General features: G+C 32.9%; 1 protein-coding gene across 4 annotated transcripts in view; it reads right to left on the minus strand.

Moving 5' to 3' along the window:
* The window catches only part of TBCK (TBC1 domain containing kinase), a 165,012-nt gene that overhangs the window by 85,462 nt on the left and 57,902 nt on the right, over positions 1-21,648 (minus strand). For all 4 annotated transcript variants that reach the window (XR_013999264.1, XM_081143832.1, XM_081143833.1 and 1 more), the window contains 6 exons: positions 20,754-20,852; positions 18,794-18,856; positions 18,184-18,310; positions 16,753-16,803; positions 15,126-15,209; positions 7,101-7,186 (listed from right to left, as the gene is read on the minus strand). Coding sequence is in view for 3 of the 4 variants with exons in the window: in XM_081143832.1 (XP_080999958.1) it covers positions 7,101-7,186; positions 15,126-15,209; positions 16,753-16,803; positions 18,184-18,310; positions 18,794-18,856; positions 20,754-20,852 (510 nt within the window). In the remaining variant the exon portion in view is untranslated. The remainder of the gene's footprint in view (positions 1-7,100; positions 7,187-15,125; positions 15,210-16,752; positions 16,804-18,183; positions 18,311-18,793; positions 18,857-20,753; positions 20,853-21,648) is intronic.

Genomic DNA, 21,648 nt, shown 5'->3' on the forward strand with positions numbered 1-21,648 from the left:
CATACTATATTTTCTGTTTACTTCGTCAGAAGTATTTTTATATTTAAATTACTGTAAGCCACATATTGACCATTAGTTTGATGCCTTGCAATAATTCCCTGCATTAGGGAAATGTGCATCCAGCTATTCAAGAAAAGTATGCCTAAAAACTGGTAAGTTTTCAAAGCAGTAGAAACCAACATACAGTTTCTTGAAACTTTGTAGCTCTGGAATTGTGATCTAGTAGTTAATATATCTCTTTGAGCATTTAGGATAGTTGTGAAGATTAGCTAATGGATCTAAAACACCTGGCAGAGGATGTGACCTATATCAGACATCAGTATAGAAATTACAATGATCAATCTTAATGACAATCCAGAAGTTTCTGTAATTGGAAAGTATTTTAACACACCAAAGTTCTGAGATAGCCTCATATAGTCATCTCACAAAAGATAAACAAGTTTTGTTAGAAGAGGAGGATAGGATTAGAAAGTCAAAAAAAGAGAATCCTAAGCACTGGGAACTGTAGATGTTATTTTACAGGTTGAGGTAAACTCATTTAAAGCTAGGCATAGCCTAAGGAGGCTAAATTATTCACAGTCCTGCTGGCTCTCTGAATCAACGTCCCTCAATTCCATTTCAGCTACTGTGAGTTCACAAAATTCCAAATATTCTTACACAATTTTTTTTTCTTCTTTATAAATTCCCTAAGATCCTTTATTTTGTGCATATCTGAATTATTATTGTTCTCTTAATTACATATTCAATTATTCCCAACTGTGCTAAAGAAAACTAAAATAATTTTAAAAAAGAGAAGAATGATGGAATTGCATCGAGGGATGGTCAGTATTAAAATAAATCATCACTATTATATCACCTTTCATTTTTTTACTGTGTTATTCAAAATATTACATCATCTTTCAAAAAGATATAAAATTCCCCATTCTTATCTATTTTTTTAAAAAAAGTTTTTAATAAACACAGTTGAGAATTTAGAATTTTTCATTTTCCACCATTACTAGCAAAGAGAAGAAAATTGATAGAGGATGATTCACAATTATTAGACCAATCAGAAGATTGGTAATAGTTTTCTAGACTCTAGGGAAATGGTAATGTTGGTCATATAAGTGACATTTCAAAGCGTGAGTGCTCAGATGACTATATCTTAGACGAATTTCCCCCAAACATAAGAATCAAAGAATCAGAGTAAATTAGTTAGACATTCAATTGGAAAGACCTCGTCACACAATATTTTTCAAGATAAATCCAACCATCCTATTTTGCTAAAAAGATGTGTGAGAGTAATTTTAAAATTACATTTCAGCAAAAAATTTGATACAATTTAAGTGGACAAATGTCAAAGGTAGGTGTATTTATTTACAAAGTGACTGGAAGGAAACAGATGATTAAAAAGAAAAACAAATAATTAGATCTATCATTATAATTTGTGTTCATAAATTTAAAAATGAAAATATTTTAAAGTTATGGGATAAAAAAGATAGCTGCTTTATGCTAAGTGAAATAAGCCAGTCAGAGAAAGAGAAGTACCACATGATCTCACTCATATGTGGAATGTAATAAACAAAATAAACTGATGAACAAAGTAGATCCAGAGACATAGAAGCATGGAACAGACTGAGGGATCTCAGAGGGAAGGTGGAGATGGGGAAGTGGGTGGGGAGAGATTAATAAAAGAACTTACATGTTTATAAGCATAACCCATGGACACAGACATTGCTATGGGGAAGGCCTGAGGGTGGAGTGGATCCGGGGTAGAGGGGAATCAATGGGGGAAAAAGGGGACATTTGTAATGCTTTCAACAATAAAGATTAAAAAAAAAAAAGAAGTAAGAAATAAGCCACTGACATGGATAAAGGAAAAGGAGAATATACATTTATATAAAATAAAGATGAATCACCTCAAAGAACATGGGGGGGAAAAAGATAGCTGTTTTCCAACAAAGTTCAAGCCCTGTAACCATTTTGTTTTGATAACTGTGTTTTGACCTTATAAGTATAGGAAGAACCAGAAATGAGCCAGACCCTATTAGGGATGTATTTGAAATCTGGATCAGGCTTTACAAGATAGATATGCTCCAGGTTTATGCATGAGAGATGAGCAGTAAGTTCAAAGGACATTGTACATTTCAAATATGTATATTTTCAAAAATAGGAATATATGGAATAAAATTTTGGGTTTGCTATAGTTGAAATTCCTATTAAAATTTTTAATTACATTATTTTTACTATGCCTTTATTCTACTTCTGCAAATTATCCAAAAAATAATTTAAATATGTAAAAATAATTTAAAAGGTACACTGGACCCAGATGGTAAACAGTTAATTGTCTTTACCTTTTACATCAAAAGTTATATTAGATACATCTTTTGCAAGTAATTATTTCCTTAATATTAAAAAAGAAATAAATTAAATAAAAAATAGTTAACTGCATAAACATATCTTTCTCTTTTATTCTTACTTGACTTACAATATTGAACCAAAAAACTGTAAAGTAGAAATTAATAATAAAATCACATGGACCATTTCATTGGTCCACATTTCTGAGAAGGATTTGGTTACAATTCCAGAGTACCTTTGAATTATCTCATAGAGTAAAACAAAAACTTCCCAAAATTTCAAACAAAATTAACTTTGTGTAAAAGACTATAAAACATGCTATGTAGCACTTTCTAGGATAGAGAAAAGTACCTAAAAAAAAAAACAAGCAAATAAAAAAGTTTAAAATTTAAAGTGGTGAGGGGCAATGTCACCAACTCAGACAAACAAGAAAGTCTTTATTATTGTTAGTATCATGTCTCCTCTGGCAAAGTAGTCATTAATTGAGGTAGCAAAATAAAATATCCATTATAGCTTATAATGCTTTTCTAAATGTAAATCATACTAATGTAACCAAAGAAATAGTGCAACATTATCAGATGCTAATAAGTAAAACACCACCAATAATGGTTAGACCTTAACACTATTGTGTACCTGGAAATGTATTGAACAGGTTATATGTATTATCTTACTTAATCATCACAATAATCCTGTGTAACAATAACATGAAGGCCAGGAATGAATGAGCAAATGGATAATCAAACAAACACTAAATAAATATTTTTGAGCAATCCTTTCACATTTTCTGTTAGCACAAACTCAGCCGAATATAATTTTGAAAATGACAGTGGTTAGCTTTGAAGGAAAGAGAAAATCAGTAGTAGTATAGATATCCATTAAGACTGTAGTTAAATGAAAATGAGCCCAGCCGGGCATGGCTCAGCGGTTAAGCATGGACCTAGGATCCAGGCAATTCAGGTTCGATTCCCGGTCAGGGCACATGCCTGGGTTGCGGGTTCGATCAATGACTCTCTCATCATTCATGTTTCTATCTCTCTCTCTCCCTCTCCTTTCCTCTCTCTGAAATCAATAAAGATATATATATATTTTTTAAATGGTTAAGTTGGTAAATTTTAAAAAAAAAAAGAAGAAAGAAAATGATTTTGCCAGCCTACTTGGTTATTACTGAATTTGCTTTATCTTTAGCAGCGACAGCAGGTTCAAAAAGCACATCGAGTACTGAGATACAGCCTTATCATTTCTCTTAAGGGCTACCTGACAACTTTTCAAAATGTACAAGTTTAATGCTATTCATAGCATTCCAGGAAAACAATTTCTTTAAGAATGAAGAAATGTACTTTCCTTTTCTCATCTCAAAGTCCTGGTATAGTTTCAGAGGCAGAAACCTACACCAAAACAAAAATGATAAAAAATCTCCCTGGCCTCAATTTTGCCAAATATAGATTACTCACTCTATTTATATGTAAATCACATAACTATGATGGCATATGTAATCTAAGCATCACATCAGTGCACAATATCCCTAACTATTCAAGCTTCAGCAGTGCTCAGCATTCAGAGCTCTGTGAAATGGAAAGAAGCCAGAAATCATAGTCTTTCCAGCAATGGAGCCTGCTTTCCAATGATGGAAGGCTAATGAAGGTTTACTTTGAGAGGATTAGACATTGAGCAAGAAACCAGTGTGGGATCTTATTACCCATCCCCTTGATGAATCATCATTTGTATTGTTAGAGGTACAGAGAGGTCGCTGAACCAATTATTTTAAATGTAAAACAATGAAGGTGATAATTAAGGGAAAAAAGAAGAAACACTGCACATATAAACTAACAAAATGCAACTAAAAATAAGTGATTACAGAGTAAGAAAAATGTTAGAAAAACTCACCATTTCATCAAACACCTCACACTACTCTAAATGTCAACAATCTTTATATTTAAAAATACTAAATCCAAAAAATCCAACATCAAGTCTGTTTTCAAAATTAAATTTAAAAATAGGTTCAACATTTTCATATTATCTACAGGTGAGAATCACTACAATAAACACAATAAAACAAACAAAAAATAGGGTAAAATACTTCAAAAAACAATCTTCCTATTACCAATTTAACTTTCTTTGTTAAATACCTTTCATTTGCCCATTTTCTCTGACAAGAGAATAGGTGCAGAAAAGAGAATTTTCTCCAACTTAAGATATTCTTTCTGTCCCTTCACTTCTCTTGGTTTATTCCAGAATTCTCAATAATGACAGAACGATTCCCTATAATGTGTTTGGAAATATTTGTAGAGTAATTTTTCAGAAATATGTGTAAGCATTTCCTTAGTGCAATGATTAGGGACTACTACAGATAATCAGTGGCTGGGGGCCAGGGAAGCACAGCATTTGGCATGTACTGGTCATTGTGTCCCACGTGACTTATTAATGTCTCATAAGACTAATCACAGTACATATTAAAATCAGATTACTTTCATAATAATACTGGTATTTAAGCATTTTTACAAGAAGCTACACAAATATGTCCCAGTAATTATAGGAGGGGATCATAGCAGAAAGGGAAGCATAAATAGAATAATGATATTCTATCAAAGTTATTAAATTATTGAATAATTAACTCACTCTGTGCGGCAGCACATTTAATAAACACCAATGTACTCATCCACCCAGATTTAAGAAACTTTTTGCCACAACTGCTTCAAAAAATTTTAAATCAAAGTAACATATTATCAGTAGAATGGAAGGCTCCTTTGTACCACTCTTCAATATAAATTCTTTTTAAAATTTGTGTTGTGCTTTTTATGAATTCTGCAAGAATTCCTTCCTAGATGAAAATTATAAATATGACATTCCACGTCCAGGTCTTTAAATCAATCTACAATTTATTTTTAGTATGGTTCAGGGTTGAGCTTTGATTCTCACCTCCTCTCCATATAGCTGTTTAATTGTATAAGGGCTATTTATTCAATAATTCTTTGTTTTCTAATTGATTTATACACTCGTCTCTGTCACATACCAAATTCCATATATGAGAGGATCTGTTTTGTGTTTTCTTTCCTGTTTTGCTGGTTTATATTAATATCATTATATTAATTTTCTTTTGGTTAACATTTTTAAAAAAATATCTTTATTGATTTCAGAGAGAGGAAAGGAGAGGAAGAGAGGGGGATAGAAACATCAATGATGAGAGTCATTGATCAAGCCCACAACCTGGGCATGTGCCCTGACCGGGAATCGAACCCCAATCGCCTGGATCCCAGGTTGATGCTCAACCACTGAGCCACACCCGGCCAGGCTCTTTTGGTTAACATTTGCCTGACATATTTCTTATCTTTCTGGCCAATATCTTTAGGCCTATAGCCCATGCACACAGATACATACATGGTGAAGGCCAGGGAGTTGGGGGAAGTGCTGAGTGGAGGGGGAAGGGTGGGGAAATGGGAGACATCTATAATAGTGTCAACAATAACGTGGTAACATTCTCTTTCTATTCTTTTGGTGATTACCATTAAAATTTTAATATGCATTCTTGTACTTCTGCATTTTTTGTGAGCAGAGACACTGACTGCCATTTGTTCTGGATTATCTTTTCAAATATGATTATACAAGAACAGCCTTGGAAAACAGAAATAGAATCCCCCTTTACAGCAGAGGACAGGTTTACTTATAGCCTTGGAAGAAAGATAGTGTTTTTCTCTCTCTAGAGCAAAGGGAAGGCATGCTTATTGTTAATTTTTTAAAAATTCAAATTCCCTAAGCTCAGGGTTCCTCTTCTCTAATGTAATTCAGGGCATATGCAAGTATCATCTGGACCCTTTACTTTGTCTCAATGGGATTTGGGGGTGAGGGCAGCCAACGCAAATATGCGAATGTTCAGGCTGCTTGCTCTGCTGTGAGTGACAGTCCTTGGTCTCTGACTCAGGAGTCTTGTGTTTTCTGCCAATATCTATTAAACAGTAACAGGCTCATTTATTAGCTTTTAGGGTAAAATCAAATTGCTTGAAAAAATGCATTAATGTTAGTGTTATGTTAAACTATGCTGTGAAGGGTTTTCACTTGGATTTTATGATACTTGGGCCTATTTTTGTAGAAGTAGGAAATCTGAACTTAGTGATTCTTAAGTAGCTTCTGTGTTTTGCTTGATATGTTACCTTGGGAGCTTTGCCAGATTTTGGCATACTTCATTAGCTTCTCGCTAGTCTGTATTAAGTTAAAAGTCAGAGTTGATTTGCAAAGGGTAGCAAGGGTGTGGTTTAGCCTGCTATACACCTGTAATATTTGACAGAGAGTCAAGGCTCTTTTATGTAGAAGTTAGACTAGAGTATCATAGGTTTTTGTAAACCTCAAAAATTCCTTTTCTGATAGAGATCTCAAGTTCCTGGAAGGTAATCACACAGACTTTATAATAAAAGACCATAATTAGTAGCAGGAACTTGTTCAGATTGGACTTCTTATGACAACCAAAACTTTAAAAACAGCAGTCTTGCATGGCTGGGAGTGGCTCAGAGGTTGAGCATCGACCTAGGATCCAGGCGATCGGGGTTCGATTCCTGGTCAGGGCACATGCCTGGGTTGCGGGCTCGATCAGTGACTCTCTCATCATTGATGTTTCTATCTCTCTCTCTCCCTCTCCTTTCCTCTCTCTGAAATCAATAAAGATATATTTAAAAAATAAACAAACAAACAAACAAAAAAAAACAGCAGTCTTTCATGCTGCCAATTTCTGCTTTATTTTTTACCTCATGTTAATTAATGCACTAGGTACTTACATCTGGAATAAATCCAATCTCATTGAGATGATTACTCAGCTCTGGATCGTGGAATGCAATCATCTGAGAGAACACAGTTAAATACTCTGAAATGACAATAAAGTTTAAGACAATTGTCATCTTTACCCAGTTACTCAAATAAATACATTACATTGATATAAATTACAGTTTTATTTACATTTTGAATGAAATCTAATTTCTCCATGAATAAAACATGCTTTAATAGGTAATTTTGTTTTGTTACTACTTTAATCACTTACTGCTATTTATCAAACAAATATACCAACACACTATGCTTCAATTTATTTTCCACCTCCAGAGCTATTCCTTTCTTTAATCACAAATTATACACATGATGAAAGATGTTTTTCTATTAATTTCTACAAATAGTTTATTTAGTAATATTAAATTGCATTTATTTTATATTCAGAAAGTATAACTGATAAATAAGCAGTCACAAGTAGAATAATTATGCCTCAAATTTCCTTATATATACAGATATAGGCATCTATTCCAGGTCTAACTTATTTCCATCTGAGACTCTGCATTTGGCATATTTAGAAATAAGAATTAATATCATGTTAATTAGAAAACAGGAATACAGTAGGTAATTAAATGTTGATTCTAATCTTACACTAATTCATAGGGTTTGATTGCAATATGAGGAATATTTTCTTATTTTTTCCAACAATTTACTGTTATTGCCACTTTACTCACTATGTACTAATCTAAACAATATACTTGTGACAATCTACTCAAGGACAAGTAACCATCATTTTTTTACATATTAAAAAAACAAAATTAAACTATATTTCAAAAATGACAGTAACTCAATGAAAGTTTCCTCTTAATTAATAATCTCAATTCCTTTCAATAAAGTTATAGATCCATTTTTCAAACCAATTACTTGGTAAAAATAACCTATAAATATAACAGCTACCATTCTTTTTTAGTTTTTAAAGTTCTTTACTTTTAATGTTTCCAGAACCAGTATAAAATTTTTGATAATCTGTTAGTACGAGTAGCCTTCCCCTATTTTCCACAATTAAAACTTTGCTTCTAGTGACCACAATTATTTTATAATTATTTACCTATAAGCAATGTCACATATTTTACAAAGAGAAGCATAAAGGCCAAAAAGAAAAGATGAGGAGGTACTGTATTCAATACCACAACAAAGCTAAATTCCATATCTAATGTGAAATTTTACCCATGGGTGCTAAATAAAAAATGGGTTAATACTTTTGATTAATGCTTTTCCATGATTTGATGTTTATTCTACTGCAACAAAATTCTTTCTGTCTATCCACTGTTTCATCTTTAACAACAACAAAGAAAGTACAATTATATCAGGTTCAAGAGTTACAGATTAAAGACCCAAGACAGAGCCCAAGGTCCCAGCCAAATTTGGGTTTTAACTTTTCTTTAACTATTTTTTTCTCCCTCCAATTAGTAATAGTATATGTACAGTCCTAATTTGGCCAAAAGCCAGAGGTATGTAACATCAACAATCATAAGAATTCAACTGCATGTTGCAGAAACCACATAATTATTAACCTTTTCAAATGCAGGCTTGATTTTAAACCAGAAAAGCATGGCCCAGGCAGTTTTTCACAACTATTCTTATTTACTAAATACCATTCTTATTTGAGCCTGATAAAAGATAATTACTACATAGGATTATATGGCCAATTAAGGATCTAATGAAGAAACCTAGTTTATCATGAAAACATTTTCCTTGTGTTCTACCAAACATTGATGGCTACATTTATATATAACATATTTGTTATAAGTAATCTATACACTATATGTATACATTTATTTTATATATTATATATCATTTATTATTTAATCTATGTAAATATAAGTCATATATAAATATAAGTTACACGTTTTGGTTGCTCAGGACAGGCTTTATTATCATTTATAGTGTGGCTCGTTATATTCCGAAAAACGTCTTCAAAGCGGGGATAAGACAGTCACATGATGCAAGACATTCTTGAAAATGTCAAGGCTGTAAACTAATGTATTTACTACCATTTCCCAATATCCCCAACATTCTATCATTAAATCATTCATGATGAAGACATGCATTAAACTGGAAATATACAGTGCACTGCTTGCTTTTAAAAATACATAACCTTGATAGTAAAATTGCTATTTTCCCTCTCTGTTATTGTTTGATGAGAAAGAAGTTTTATATTATATTCATATTTGACAACTGGACTTTAGACTTTGAAATCTGTCCTCCTTCTTCCCACTCCCTCAAAGACTCACTGAATGTCTATGTGTAGTGTGACCATACATTCTATTTTACCTGGTAAAGTCTCAACTGCCACCTGTAGATTCAGTGTCTAGAGCAAAAACTCTCAAAAACATCAGTTTAGTTTTACAGTCATCCTAGCTATAGGTGACACTACATTAAATGGAAAATCACCACGAAGAAGATGCTGCCCTTGCCCTCAAAGGATTTAAAAAGATATGAGGGAAACAAAAAATCTGGGAAATTTTTACCCAATTTTCTCTCCCAGGTTTATATCGTGTCTCCCTCCATCTTTCCTTTTTTGACTTATAGCTACCACATCCTACAATGGCCCAAATTTGAATATGCCTTGGTTTTATAAACAGTACAAGAATATGTTTAATGTTGTGCCAAAATTCCAATGATTGTTTTGGGGAACAAAACACAGTAGAATGACTTCAAAGAACAGTGTAAAAGTTTTTTGTGTTTTTTAAAAAATTTATCTTTATTGTTGAAAGTATTACAGATGTCCTCGTTTTTCCCCCCATTGACCCTCTCTACCCGACACCCACCCCCCGCCCCAGGCCTTCACCACACTATTGTCTGTGTCCATGGGTTCTGCATACATGTATATAAATTCTTATAGGTCAGTTTTCTGGGTTGCTCCTTTCTTAAGTGCAAAATTACATTAAAGTGGAGTTCGGTTTTACACAAAGGATTCGTTCCCATTATTAATAGCTAAATGGCTGCCTCTTTCTTCACTTGCCTAAAGCTGCCTTTTCTTTCTTCAACGGCATAAAGTACATCTGTCCTGCATCAATCTTATTTACCTTTTCAAAGAACCAGCTCTTGGTTTCATTGATCTTTGCATTGTTTTTTTAGTCTCTGTGTCATTAATTTCTGCTCTTATCTTTATTATTTCCTTTCTTCTACTTCCTCGGGGCTTTTCTTGGTGTTCTCTTTCTAATTATTTTAGTTGTTGTGTTAGATGCTTTATTAGAGCTTTTTCTTGTTTCTTGAGGTATGCCTGTAATGCTATGACCTTTCTTCTCAGAAAATGCTTTTGCTGTGTTCCATAGATTTTGGGTTGTAGTCTGTTCATTTTCGTTTTTTTCCAGGAAGTTTTTGATTTCTTCCTTGATCTCATTAGTAACCCATTCATTGTTTAATAATATGCTATTTAGCCTCCATGTGTTTGAATATTTTTGAGCTTTTTATAGTGGTTGATTTCTAGTTTCATGCCACTGCGATCTAAGAAGATGCTTGACATGATTTCAATCTTCTTGAGCTTGTAGAGACTTGCTTTGTGCCCTAATATGTCTATTTTTGAGAATGTTCCTTGTGCACTTGAGAGGAATGTGTATTCTGCTGCTTTGGGATGAAATGTTCAGTAAATGTCAATTAAATCCATTAGATCTAGTGTGTCATTTAAGATTTCTGTTTCCCTGTTGATTTTTTTGTCTTGATGATCCGTCCAATGATAACAGTAGGGTGTTAAAGTCCCCCACTATGATTGTGTTGTTGTCAATCTCCCCCTTAAAGTCCACAAAGAAATTTTTTATATATTTAGGTGCTCCTTTATTGAGTGCATATATATTTATAAGGGTTATTTCCTCCTGTTGGATCAATCCCTCTAGTATTATGTAGTGATCTTCTTTGTCCCTTGTTATGGTCTTTATTTTGAAGTCTATTTTGTCAGAAATAAGTATCACTACTCCAGCTTTTTTTCCATTTCCATTTCCATTTGCATGGAATATCTTTTTCCATCCCTTCACTTTCAGCCTGTGTGACTCTTTTGCTCTCGGGTGGGTCTCTTGTAGACAGCATATATATGGGTCCTATGTCAGCTACCCTATGTCTTTTGATTAGAGCATTTATTATGTTTACATTTAAGGTTACTATTAATATATACTTATTTCATTCCATTTTTTCCCTTTTGCCAATGTACCCTTCTCTTGATATTTCTTCTTCTTCTTAAAGCAGTCCTTTTAGCATTTCTTGCAATGCTGGTTTGGTAGTATTGAACTCCTTTAGTCTTCTTTTTTCACGAAAGCTCTTTGGCTTCAAGATTAAATGATAGCCTTGCTGGATAAAGCAGTCTTGGTTGCAGGTACTTGCTTTTCATTACTTTGAGAACTTCATGCCAACTCCTTCTGGCCTGAAGTGTTTCTGTTGAGAAATCTGCTGTCAGCCTTATGGGGGCTTCCTTGAAGGTCACTGCTTGTTTCTCTCTTGCAGCCCTTAATATTCTCTCTTTGTCTTAACATTTGCCATTTTAATTATGATGTGTTTTGGAGTGGGTCTCTTTGGGTTCCTCTTGTTTAGAACCCTCTGTGTTTCCAGGACTTGTGTGGCTTTCTCCTTCACCAGCTTAGGTAAATTTTCTGTCATTATTTCCTCTACCAAGTTCTCTATCCCTTGCTCACTTTCCTCCCCCACTGGTACCTCTGTGATGAAAATGTTGTTTTGCTTCATGTTGTCCCAAAGTTCCTTTAAACTGTCCTCTTGCTTTTTAAGTGATTTTTCTTTTTGCTGCTCTGATTGTTTTTTTCTACCTTATCTTCTAATTCACTTATTCTATCTTCTGCTTCATTGAGCCTTCTTTTAATTCCTCTCAGAGTATTCTTGATATCAGATACAGTATTCTTCATTTCCACCTGGTTCTTATTTATCATATCTATATCCTTTTTCATGCTGATGACGCTTTCACTAAGTTCCTGGACCTTTCCATTAAGTGTCATGTGGTTCTCATTAATTTCCTTGAGCATCTTTATAACCATTACTCTAAACTCTATTTCTGTGCTGACTTATGTTTAACTGAGGATTAAGGAATCACATTTTGTGTTTCACAACTACTAATGTGATTATTTTCTACTTTTAATGCTTTCACTTTGTCTTTGGTCACTATTTGATAAGTTACTTACATGGCATATATCCTCTGAAATCTCCTAGTATCATCCAAGGTGTTTTAAATCCACTCATTTATTTATTTTACCAGCATAAATAATTTATTGCAGACTCTCTAATATTGAACAATAGTGGGCCTGACAGTTCCCTCAAGAGTATTCTGGGAAGGCAGGAGTAGGAGGTAGGGAATGCAGTAAGAGTGTAGCATGTGAAGACAGATTGCTGAGGGGCAGACTTCATGCAATAGTCTCTTGGTGACCAATTTTAATTAACTAAGCTACCTTGGGAGGGAAGGAACTGGCCTAGGACATGAATCTTCAGTTCTCTTCTGGCCAGTGCACCTCAGGTTTCTGGCCCTCCCCCATGTTTCCTCATTCATAGTCATATGGGGGAGTTGATGAGATCTCTAACTGCCAGGCTTGTGGGTGCTACCAACTGACCATGGGGTCCCAAGTCTAGTCCTTGGCTGGGGAAAGCCTACAAGAACTTAGGCCTTCATTGCAGTTTCTTTGGACAGGAATCAATGGAATCTTAAAGAGTACATCCTCAATTCTATAATAAACATCACTAATAGGCAGAATAAGGAAACTATAAGTGTGGAACACATCCCACTTAGCAAGATGCAAGACACGCTCTTATAGGACATCACTTTATGAATTCTTAAAAGATAACACTGCATGACTCTTGAAGCTGGATGGCTTTACTTAATTAACCTACATGGAAAAAACAACTTTCTCCCTATAAAACATAATGTTTGAATATAGAAAAATCAAAGAAAAATACTGTTGCTCTCTAAAAAAAATTCTTAAATTAATCCCAACTTTATACAAGTTCACTTTCTAGGAGCATGCAGGGTATTAGGTAGGCATATCTATTTCAAATAATTTCTAAATACAAGTATAAATCAACAGAATTTACATTTCAAAATTAACATAGAGACACTGGATTATTATATCAATTTCTAGCACCTTATCTATGTTGCAAACACAGAGTGGTAAACATGCCTTGGTGTGCTTGTAAAAATAAACACAAAATATTTTAAAAGTTTAAATTATTTTTCTCTATACTTCAGTGTAAAATGATGGTGGAAAACAAATATTTTTATGTGCTGAGCTATTTATCCATATTCTTGTCCTCCTCCTATTTTTAACCTATTTATCTTTTTAATTTACATTTCCATTTCTACTTCTTTTCTAGTTATTTTCTCATATTGACTTCTGATACTCTAATTTTATACTCATTTCTAACTAAGTCAAAATATTGCTAATTGAGGTCCCACTTATTCAGAATGTTTAATAAGTTGCACATAGCCTGTAGTTTTCCTGCTTCATGTATTCAAACTGAGTGAAGTATATCAAGCCATAATTATATAAATATAAATAAAACAAAGTACTAGTTCCAAATTGTTGAAAATTTAGTAGAATAAGACATATTATATATAAAAAGTCTAAATGAAGGCAGTATTTGAAAAGTATACAAAAGTATAAGAAAATTCTCTGCCCTTAAAACATTTATTTTTTATATATATTTTTAAATTGATTCTTTAGAGAGAGGAAGAGAGAGAGGGAGAGAGAGACGGAAACATCAATGAGAGAGACATCAACATCGATTAGCTGCCTCCTGCACGCCCCCCACAGGGGATTCAGCCCGCAACTCAGGCATGTGCCCTGACCAGGAATCAAATCAGTGACTCTTGTTGAATGGGCTGATGCTCAATCACTGAGCAACACTGGCCAGGCTGCCCTTAAAACATTTAGATTCTTGTTGAAAAGATAAGGCATAATATGTATTATCATGATAATAACATTAGCAAAATAATTATAATAACAATAGCAATAAAATAATAATAATAGTAACAATAATAAAAACAAAATAAAAGCCTTTAGTGTTATCTAATGTTTTATGCACCATGCATTAACATATTTTAGAATGTTTAACCTTTACAAAAACCTTAATTTTAGATATGAGGTAAATTAGACAAAGAAAACTTATTTGCCCAAAATTACAAAATAAGTAACCCAGTTTAAATTTGAAACAAGATTTGCCTGATTCAAAAGTGTATATTAATAACTTCTGTTACACTACTTCCAAAAAGGAGCTCTGAAAATTATATTAAAAGTTTGACTGTAGCTAGAATAGTCCTATAAGAATTCACAAATGGGTTATGCTATGACTTGAACTCTGAAGAAGGTGTGTATTTTAGAAAAGTAAAATACAGAGGGAGAATATTTTGGGTGTGTAAGCATGGGGAATGAGGTGAATGAGAAGGGTTTTAATATTCTCTTTATTTACATAATGGAGTACTGTTTAAACTTTTTGCTAATTGACAATAGGCTTGTTCCACCATGAAACTTTTTGTGGGTAATTTTACTTTATTTTTCAATTTTTGTACATATTTTTATTGGTTTCAGAAAGAGGACAGGAGAGGGAGAGAGAGATAGAAACATCAATGATGAGAGAGTCATTTATTGGCTGCCTCCTGCATGCCCCTGCTGGGGATTGAGCCCACAACCCTGGCATGTGCCCTGACCAGGAATTGAATCTGGATCTCCTGGATCATAGGTTGATTGATACTCAACAGCTGAGCCATGCTGGCTGGGCTTGCGGGCAATTTTAATTGTGAGAGAGAAAAATAGCAGGACTTTTATTTTCTAAAACTAGCATGCCTAAATTTGAACTGAACTGAGAACAAATATTGAGCAGTCATTGGAAAAAAACCATAATTCGTTCGGGACTTGGAGTAAAAACTAAACTTGATCTCTTCACTGGTTGTAGTGAGCATTATCACCCTATTTTATTGGGTAAAATTCATAAATTTAATAGTTAATTGACATAAGTACATTACCTTAAAAAGACAAGGGAAGACATTTGCTTACCTTGTATTACATGTGAGTTGTCTTTCAAGAAGAAGTTATACAGGTATTTGGGAATAAAAGCAGACATACACGCATAAGCCAAAGCTAAGAAAGAATAAGGCAGAGGCATATAACACATTATTATTGGGGTAAATGTTCAGCAGTCATTCACTTATTTACTACACATTACTTGAATCTACTATTAAGTAAGAATTTTGCTAATAACTGATAAAAACACAAACTTAAAGAAAATAAATCCTCTGCTCTTTCAAACAATTTGGACAACAAAAGATAACCACCTAGTAACTTTTAAGTTTCAAACTACTATAGAAATTGTTATCCCACAATAATGAAAATCTTTATTGTCTGAACTTTACAAATTTTAAAAAATCTTTAAACATAATCATTATTAATGAGCTATATAAATCTCAAGGTCCTTAATTTTTGTTGATGCAAACAAAAAAGCCTCAGAACGTGGATTTAGGAACCCTAGTCATAAATTGTTCTTTCAGACATAGATTGCTTACTATTCTTGGATCAATATGTGTGATAATGGGCTATACCTAATGAAACAAAGCAAATTTGTAGTCTAGATAACAAGAAATATCATAGAATAGTGCATTTTTAAACCAATTCAAATTGTGAAATTTTAGTTCTCTAGGATTATGCTATCTCTACTCATTTCCAGAAATCTACACAAAATTTGACATGAAATTGATAGAATTTGAAAAAATGGGGATCCTGAGATGGAGGCTTCTAGAGATTCATGTTATATACATTCATGGGATTTATATATTCATGATATATATATATCCTAGAGATTCATGTTATATATAGAGATTTGAGTCAGTTAAGTGTAGCAAATATTTACTAAAAAAATCTACTATAATAAAGATATTATAACAGGGGGAAAAAGAAGAAAAAAATCAATCACTAAAGAAAGCTGTTGCCCTGGCAGGGTAGCTCAGTTGGTTGCAGCGTCATCCCGATATGCCAAGGTTGCGCGTTTGATTCCTAGTCAGGGTACATAAAGGAAGCAACCAATGAATATATAAATAAATGGAACATGAAATTGATGTCTTTCTATCTCTCTCTCTCTTTCTCTCTCAAATCAATAAACACAAAGTTTTTTAAAAGCTGCTAACCAAAAAGGATTGTGATATTAGTATATAAATAACTAGAATACAAAACATACACAAATGCTTTCCTGAAATACGAAGTGCTGGGTTTAGGAGGAAGAATGAGAAAAGTTTCATTCAGGAGGTAGTGGTTGAAATGATAGGCTTTGGAGATATGAAATTAATATGAATTTCTTTATAAATTCATTAGGAAGTATACACAGACTAAAATTAATCTCTAAAGAAGTCAAAATTGTCTCCAATGTTCATAAAAATGGTCACCAAAGTAGGTGAATGTATTAGAATTATCAAAGTCTCCCTAGATCTCTAGTCACTGCCTGATCATAACCTAAATGCTCCAATAATAAATTCTTCAAATCCCCTAAAATTATATAATAGATTATTTCACAGATATTTATAGTATCTCCTAGAAAGAAAGCAAGAATCTTACAGCAAAAACAAAACCTTTCATGTTTGAATAAAATCTTTTAGACTAATATGCACCACAATTATTTGATAAATAGGCTTACCTTCATTATTGAAATTTAAATACAGGAATGGAGCACAAAGTGAGTCAAGACCTGATGGAGAAGGGTTGAAGAAAATAATTGAAATAAACATAATTAAGTAGAATTGTAGATATATACCTTATTAAATTCTCTGCATTACCTCTATATAGGTTAAACATTATAAGTACTACTCATCCAGAAATATATTACCTATGAGTTACTGTGGGGAGTAACTGATAGTGACTGACACATAGTATGTGCCCAACACAAATCAGCTATTATTATTATCAATATTATTATGTGTTGAAGAGAGAAATATACTAATTGAAAAATGTAAAAATGATAGAAGGCTTGGGATATAGTCCCATTTCTGACCCTGTGCGCACCTGGCAATCACTTAATATCTCCAGGCATGTTTCCTCATCTGAGAGATTTGTCCTACATGTTTCTTTGATATGACAAAAGGTCCTTTAAAAACTGTGAAGTGATATACAAATATATGCCATATTCCTTTTATTGATAATAACAATGTTTATATGTGTCATGCTGAAAGAATGTACCTAAATCTACCATTGTTCGGAAGATACAGAACTCTAAAATGGACAGATATAGGAAAAATAATAGCTTCATTTTAAATTCAGCAAGAAATAGAGAATTGAAATATTAAAAAACAAACACAAAACCACAAAAACACTGTTCATTACAACAAATTCAAATATAGGACTGGGTGGAATAGGTTTCTCATTCATGAATTTATCAATGACCATAAAAATAATAATGAGAAAGGTAAAAGTCAAGGATATGGAACATTAAAGATATTTCTTAAAAAGATAATAAATTTTGTGGGTACATAGAGCAATATATAGATCTTGTAACACAGAAATCCACACCTGAAACCTATATGTCCATATTAACCACCGTCACTCCAATACAATTAATAAAAAATAAAATGAAATAAAATAAAATAAAAACTGGTTGAATGTGGGCAAAATAAATAAATAAATAAATTAATTAATTAAATAAACAGTTTAGGGTGGTATCCTATTCCCCAATTCCTAATAAACAGGCTAAGCATAAATTGTAAATAATTAAATGATAAAATATCAACTAGCCCCAAATTATTTATGCTACAAAATTATTTTATTATTTTCATAAGCACTGACACCATGTATCCACAAAGATTCCAACTGCACAAAATGTTCTTTCTACTTTCCTAATTAAGGTGATGGCAAATTGTCTCATTAAATATCATGCCTTTAAATATCTACTTGGCATTTAGGCAAAGTTTTTTTAAAAAGTTCTCATATAAACCATTCAATAAATGGATCACAGCTTTAGCATTGATTTTTCTCAAAGCCAAGGATATTTTGATACTTAAATTTTTAAAACTGTCAGTCATGCAACATGCTTCCAATGCTTTAAAAGGAGTCTTAATGATTGGGAGGAAGTTACCTTGCCAGTACACAAGATCAGGATGGGATACTACCCAGGCTTTTAACACACGTCTAAATTTTGCATGACCTTCTGGTGATGATAACAGTTCATCATACTGATGGCAACGAGGAATATCCACTTCAATCTGTAAAATAGCAAAACAATAAGATGAAACTGTGATTTCCAATAAACCCCAAGGAAAGGAAAATAAAAAAAGGTTGTATTATACATTTCAGAATAGACCACCTACATAATCCTGGTGTCTAAAGTTTTTGAATTTTATATTAACAAAAAGGTTGCATACTTAAGGAAAACAGACCATTTCTTTTGAAAAGGTATGTATCAATATAGTTTCCAAAAAAATCTTCCTTTATCACCTGTTCTAAATAAAGGGCAAGTTCTACAGATAAAAAAGTACAATTACTAAGAAAAGTTACTTGGCCTAAACTCCTTTGAGGGACAGTTCTAACTCACTAACTTCAGCGTACAAAAGTTATGCTTATTTTAACAGCATATGAGTATGATGGCTGCTGAGCATAATGAAAGGAAGAAAATTTCCCCTTGCCTTTTTCTAATTGAAAGATTTGGCAAAATTATCTTAGGTTGTTTAAGAAAATCTAAATCATACTTGTCTATCTGTAGGAATTGGAGTATCTTTATCAATTGCATCATACTTGGCATGAATAGCCCCCTGAAAAAAAAAAAAAGACAATAGTATTAATTCATCATGTCCTTGATAAATTATTAATTTAGGTAAATATACTTCTTATAAACATCTGTCTTTGAAAGCCCACCCAATTATAAATAGGCACATTAAAAACCAAAGTATACCTCTCAGAAAAACTCCACAGTTCTGATAATCTGTGATAAAAGTCCGTGACAATTTGCCATTTTGTCCCAGAAGACCAAAGTGTTGGATGAATCATATAGCTAATGAGTATGCTTAGCCAGACTGCCTAGCCTCCACAACACAATACAGCCTTGTTGTTCTCTACTCATTGTTATTCAGTTTCATGAAAAAAAATTAAAATTAAAATTAAAATTTGGGTGGGGGGTGCATGGGAGGCCATCCCACAAAAAATTTTCCTGTTAAAGTTTGTAATGAAAGGAAAAATAAAAAGGAACTGTTTAAAGGAGCGCTAGTTCAGCACCAGGAAGCAGAAGTTTGAAATATATTGAAGAGTAGAATATCACATAGGCATGAAGTCATTAAGGGACTAATGGATCATTTATACTTTTTAGTTATGCCAGTACAGAAGAAATAATTGAATAAACCACTTCCAATTTTAGTCATGTGGAATAGGACCAAGCATGGAACAAGTCTTATAACTTTGGTTTACTGTAATGGTGTAGGGAGTCACTAATTTGGGGTTCAAAAGTTATGACATTACTTGCCGTATCAACTTCTATGCTCCTTCTATTTCATGACAGACTTAGACAACCTGACCTCAGAAGTCCTCTTGAACTTTAGCATTATATGGTTCTACAGTTCTAACTACTAATGTATGGTATGGAACAACAGTCATCCTTGTAAAGCAACCACCTAAACTCAAAGATGTTTGTACAATCTCAGGAAGCAAGAATCAGGAATAAATAAATAAAAATTCTTTTAACAGGGAGTTGAAAAGAATTAAAAATAGTTGAGGGAATTCAGGAAAAAAATGCATGATGGGTATCCAAAAGATATTGATAAGAGAATATCTGAATTCTGTTAGGATGACAAAGAAACTGATTGGAAATAAAAATAAAAATGGGGCGAGAATCTGGGCCGTTATCATGACTACTATTACCAGAGTTCTCTGTTAGTACTGCAAGTCATCCTAATAATTTTGAGACTTTCCTCACTGGTATAAATTAGGGGTTGTATAAGACAAAGTAGCTATTTGTCTTGGCAGCGTGGTTCTTGTGGGATAGATGTGCCAAAAAAGGCACTAAATTATGTTAAAGATTTTTGATAAGGTTCAAAGTAGAGTAAAAGATTTCTCCCAACATGGTTAGAGCCACTTATAAATAGGCAATCCTATTTGTAAATAAACATACTTTATAGGCAGGATAATAAACTTATAACTGGTATATATATTCTTAAAATAATCTGATTTGAAAATTAATAATCAAGATAATTCCTATGAACTTCATTAAATGAAATATTAAATACTATAAATCTAACAAGCCTTCAATTATATTTTGCTATTCTATTCTTTTCCTCTATTCCTTTCACTTAAAATTTCCATTCTTTTTTTTTTTTTTAATATATCTTTATTGATTTCAGAGAGAGGAAGGGAGAAGGAGAGAGAGACAGATAGAAACATCAATGATCGGCTGCCTCCTGCATGGCCCCCACCGGGGATCGAGCCCACAACCTGGCCATATGCCCTGACCTGGAATTGAACAGCCATCTCCTGGATCATAAGTTGATGCTCAACTGCTGAGCCACGCCCAGCCAGGCTCCAAACATTCTTAATGCTTATATTTTACTACATAACTTTCTAACAGCTTGAAAAATAAATATTTGGAAAGTACTTTCCTACTTCTTCCTTCTTTCTTAGCACTATTATAATCAACTTCTAAACTTCTCTTTTGTTTCTTACCTCAACTCCCAGAAGAGCAGCCCAGGTTAAACCTCGCATAAGTGGAGGAATGTCAACTCTTGCTTCTTTCCAGATTTGATTTTTTTTATATGGATAAGCCTACAGATGAAAAAAAAGATATGAAAAATGTCTCAAATTATCAAAGTAACATATTTTAGTCTAGAAAGTCCTGAATATATAACAGTGATAAATTTGAAAGAGATCTTCAATAAATTTCCAAGTACCCTTTGGTGTTACTACTTTGAAGCTGGCTGTAGAATGGTTCCCTATATTCTGTAAATCTTGTATAATACAACCGAAGAGGTGAGTTGATTCTACTGTTTTTAATCATTCCTCTCTAATTTGAGATCTGAGAGAATTATCAAGGAGTCATGTGGAACTAATACTACCAAACTCATATGGGTTAAATAATTTACACATAGCACTTTGTAAAATATCTGGTCATATAGAAAGTATTCAATAAATATGTTATTATTATGGCTACTTCTATATCCTTGCATATAAATTTGCCCCTTTATAAATTTGTACTTTAGGAGAGAGTTATAGAAAAGAATTATTAGGACAAAGGGTATGGATGCTGTTAAGGCTCTCCCTATGTACTTTCAAATTGCTATACACACTGTTTCAATGAATTTACACTTACTCCAATGAATGAGAGTTCCAATCTTAATATGCCTTTGTTCACTTTACTAATTTGGTAATCAAAAAAACCTATTAAAATTTTTTTCATTCCTAGTGAGGATAAATATTTTGAATAGATTTATTGACTAGTTGCATTTCTATTATGTTCTTTATCCATTTCTCTTTCAATATTAGTGCTTTTTCCTGTTGATTTTTAAGTGTTCTTTAAACAATACGGATAGTAATCTGTTGTCTAAGACGATTTTGCATATAT

This window comes from Miniopterus schreibersii, assembly GCF_964146895.1.
Source record: "Miniopterus schreibersii genome assembly, chromosome: 1".
In the NCBI taxonomy this organism is placed as follows: Eukaryota; Metazoa; Chordata; class Mammalia; order Chiroptera; family Miniopteridae; genus Miniopterus; species Miniopterus schreibersii.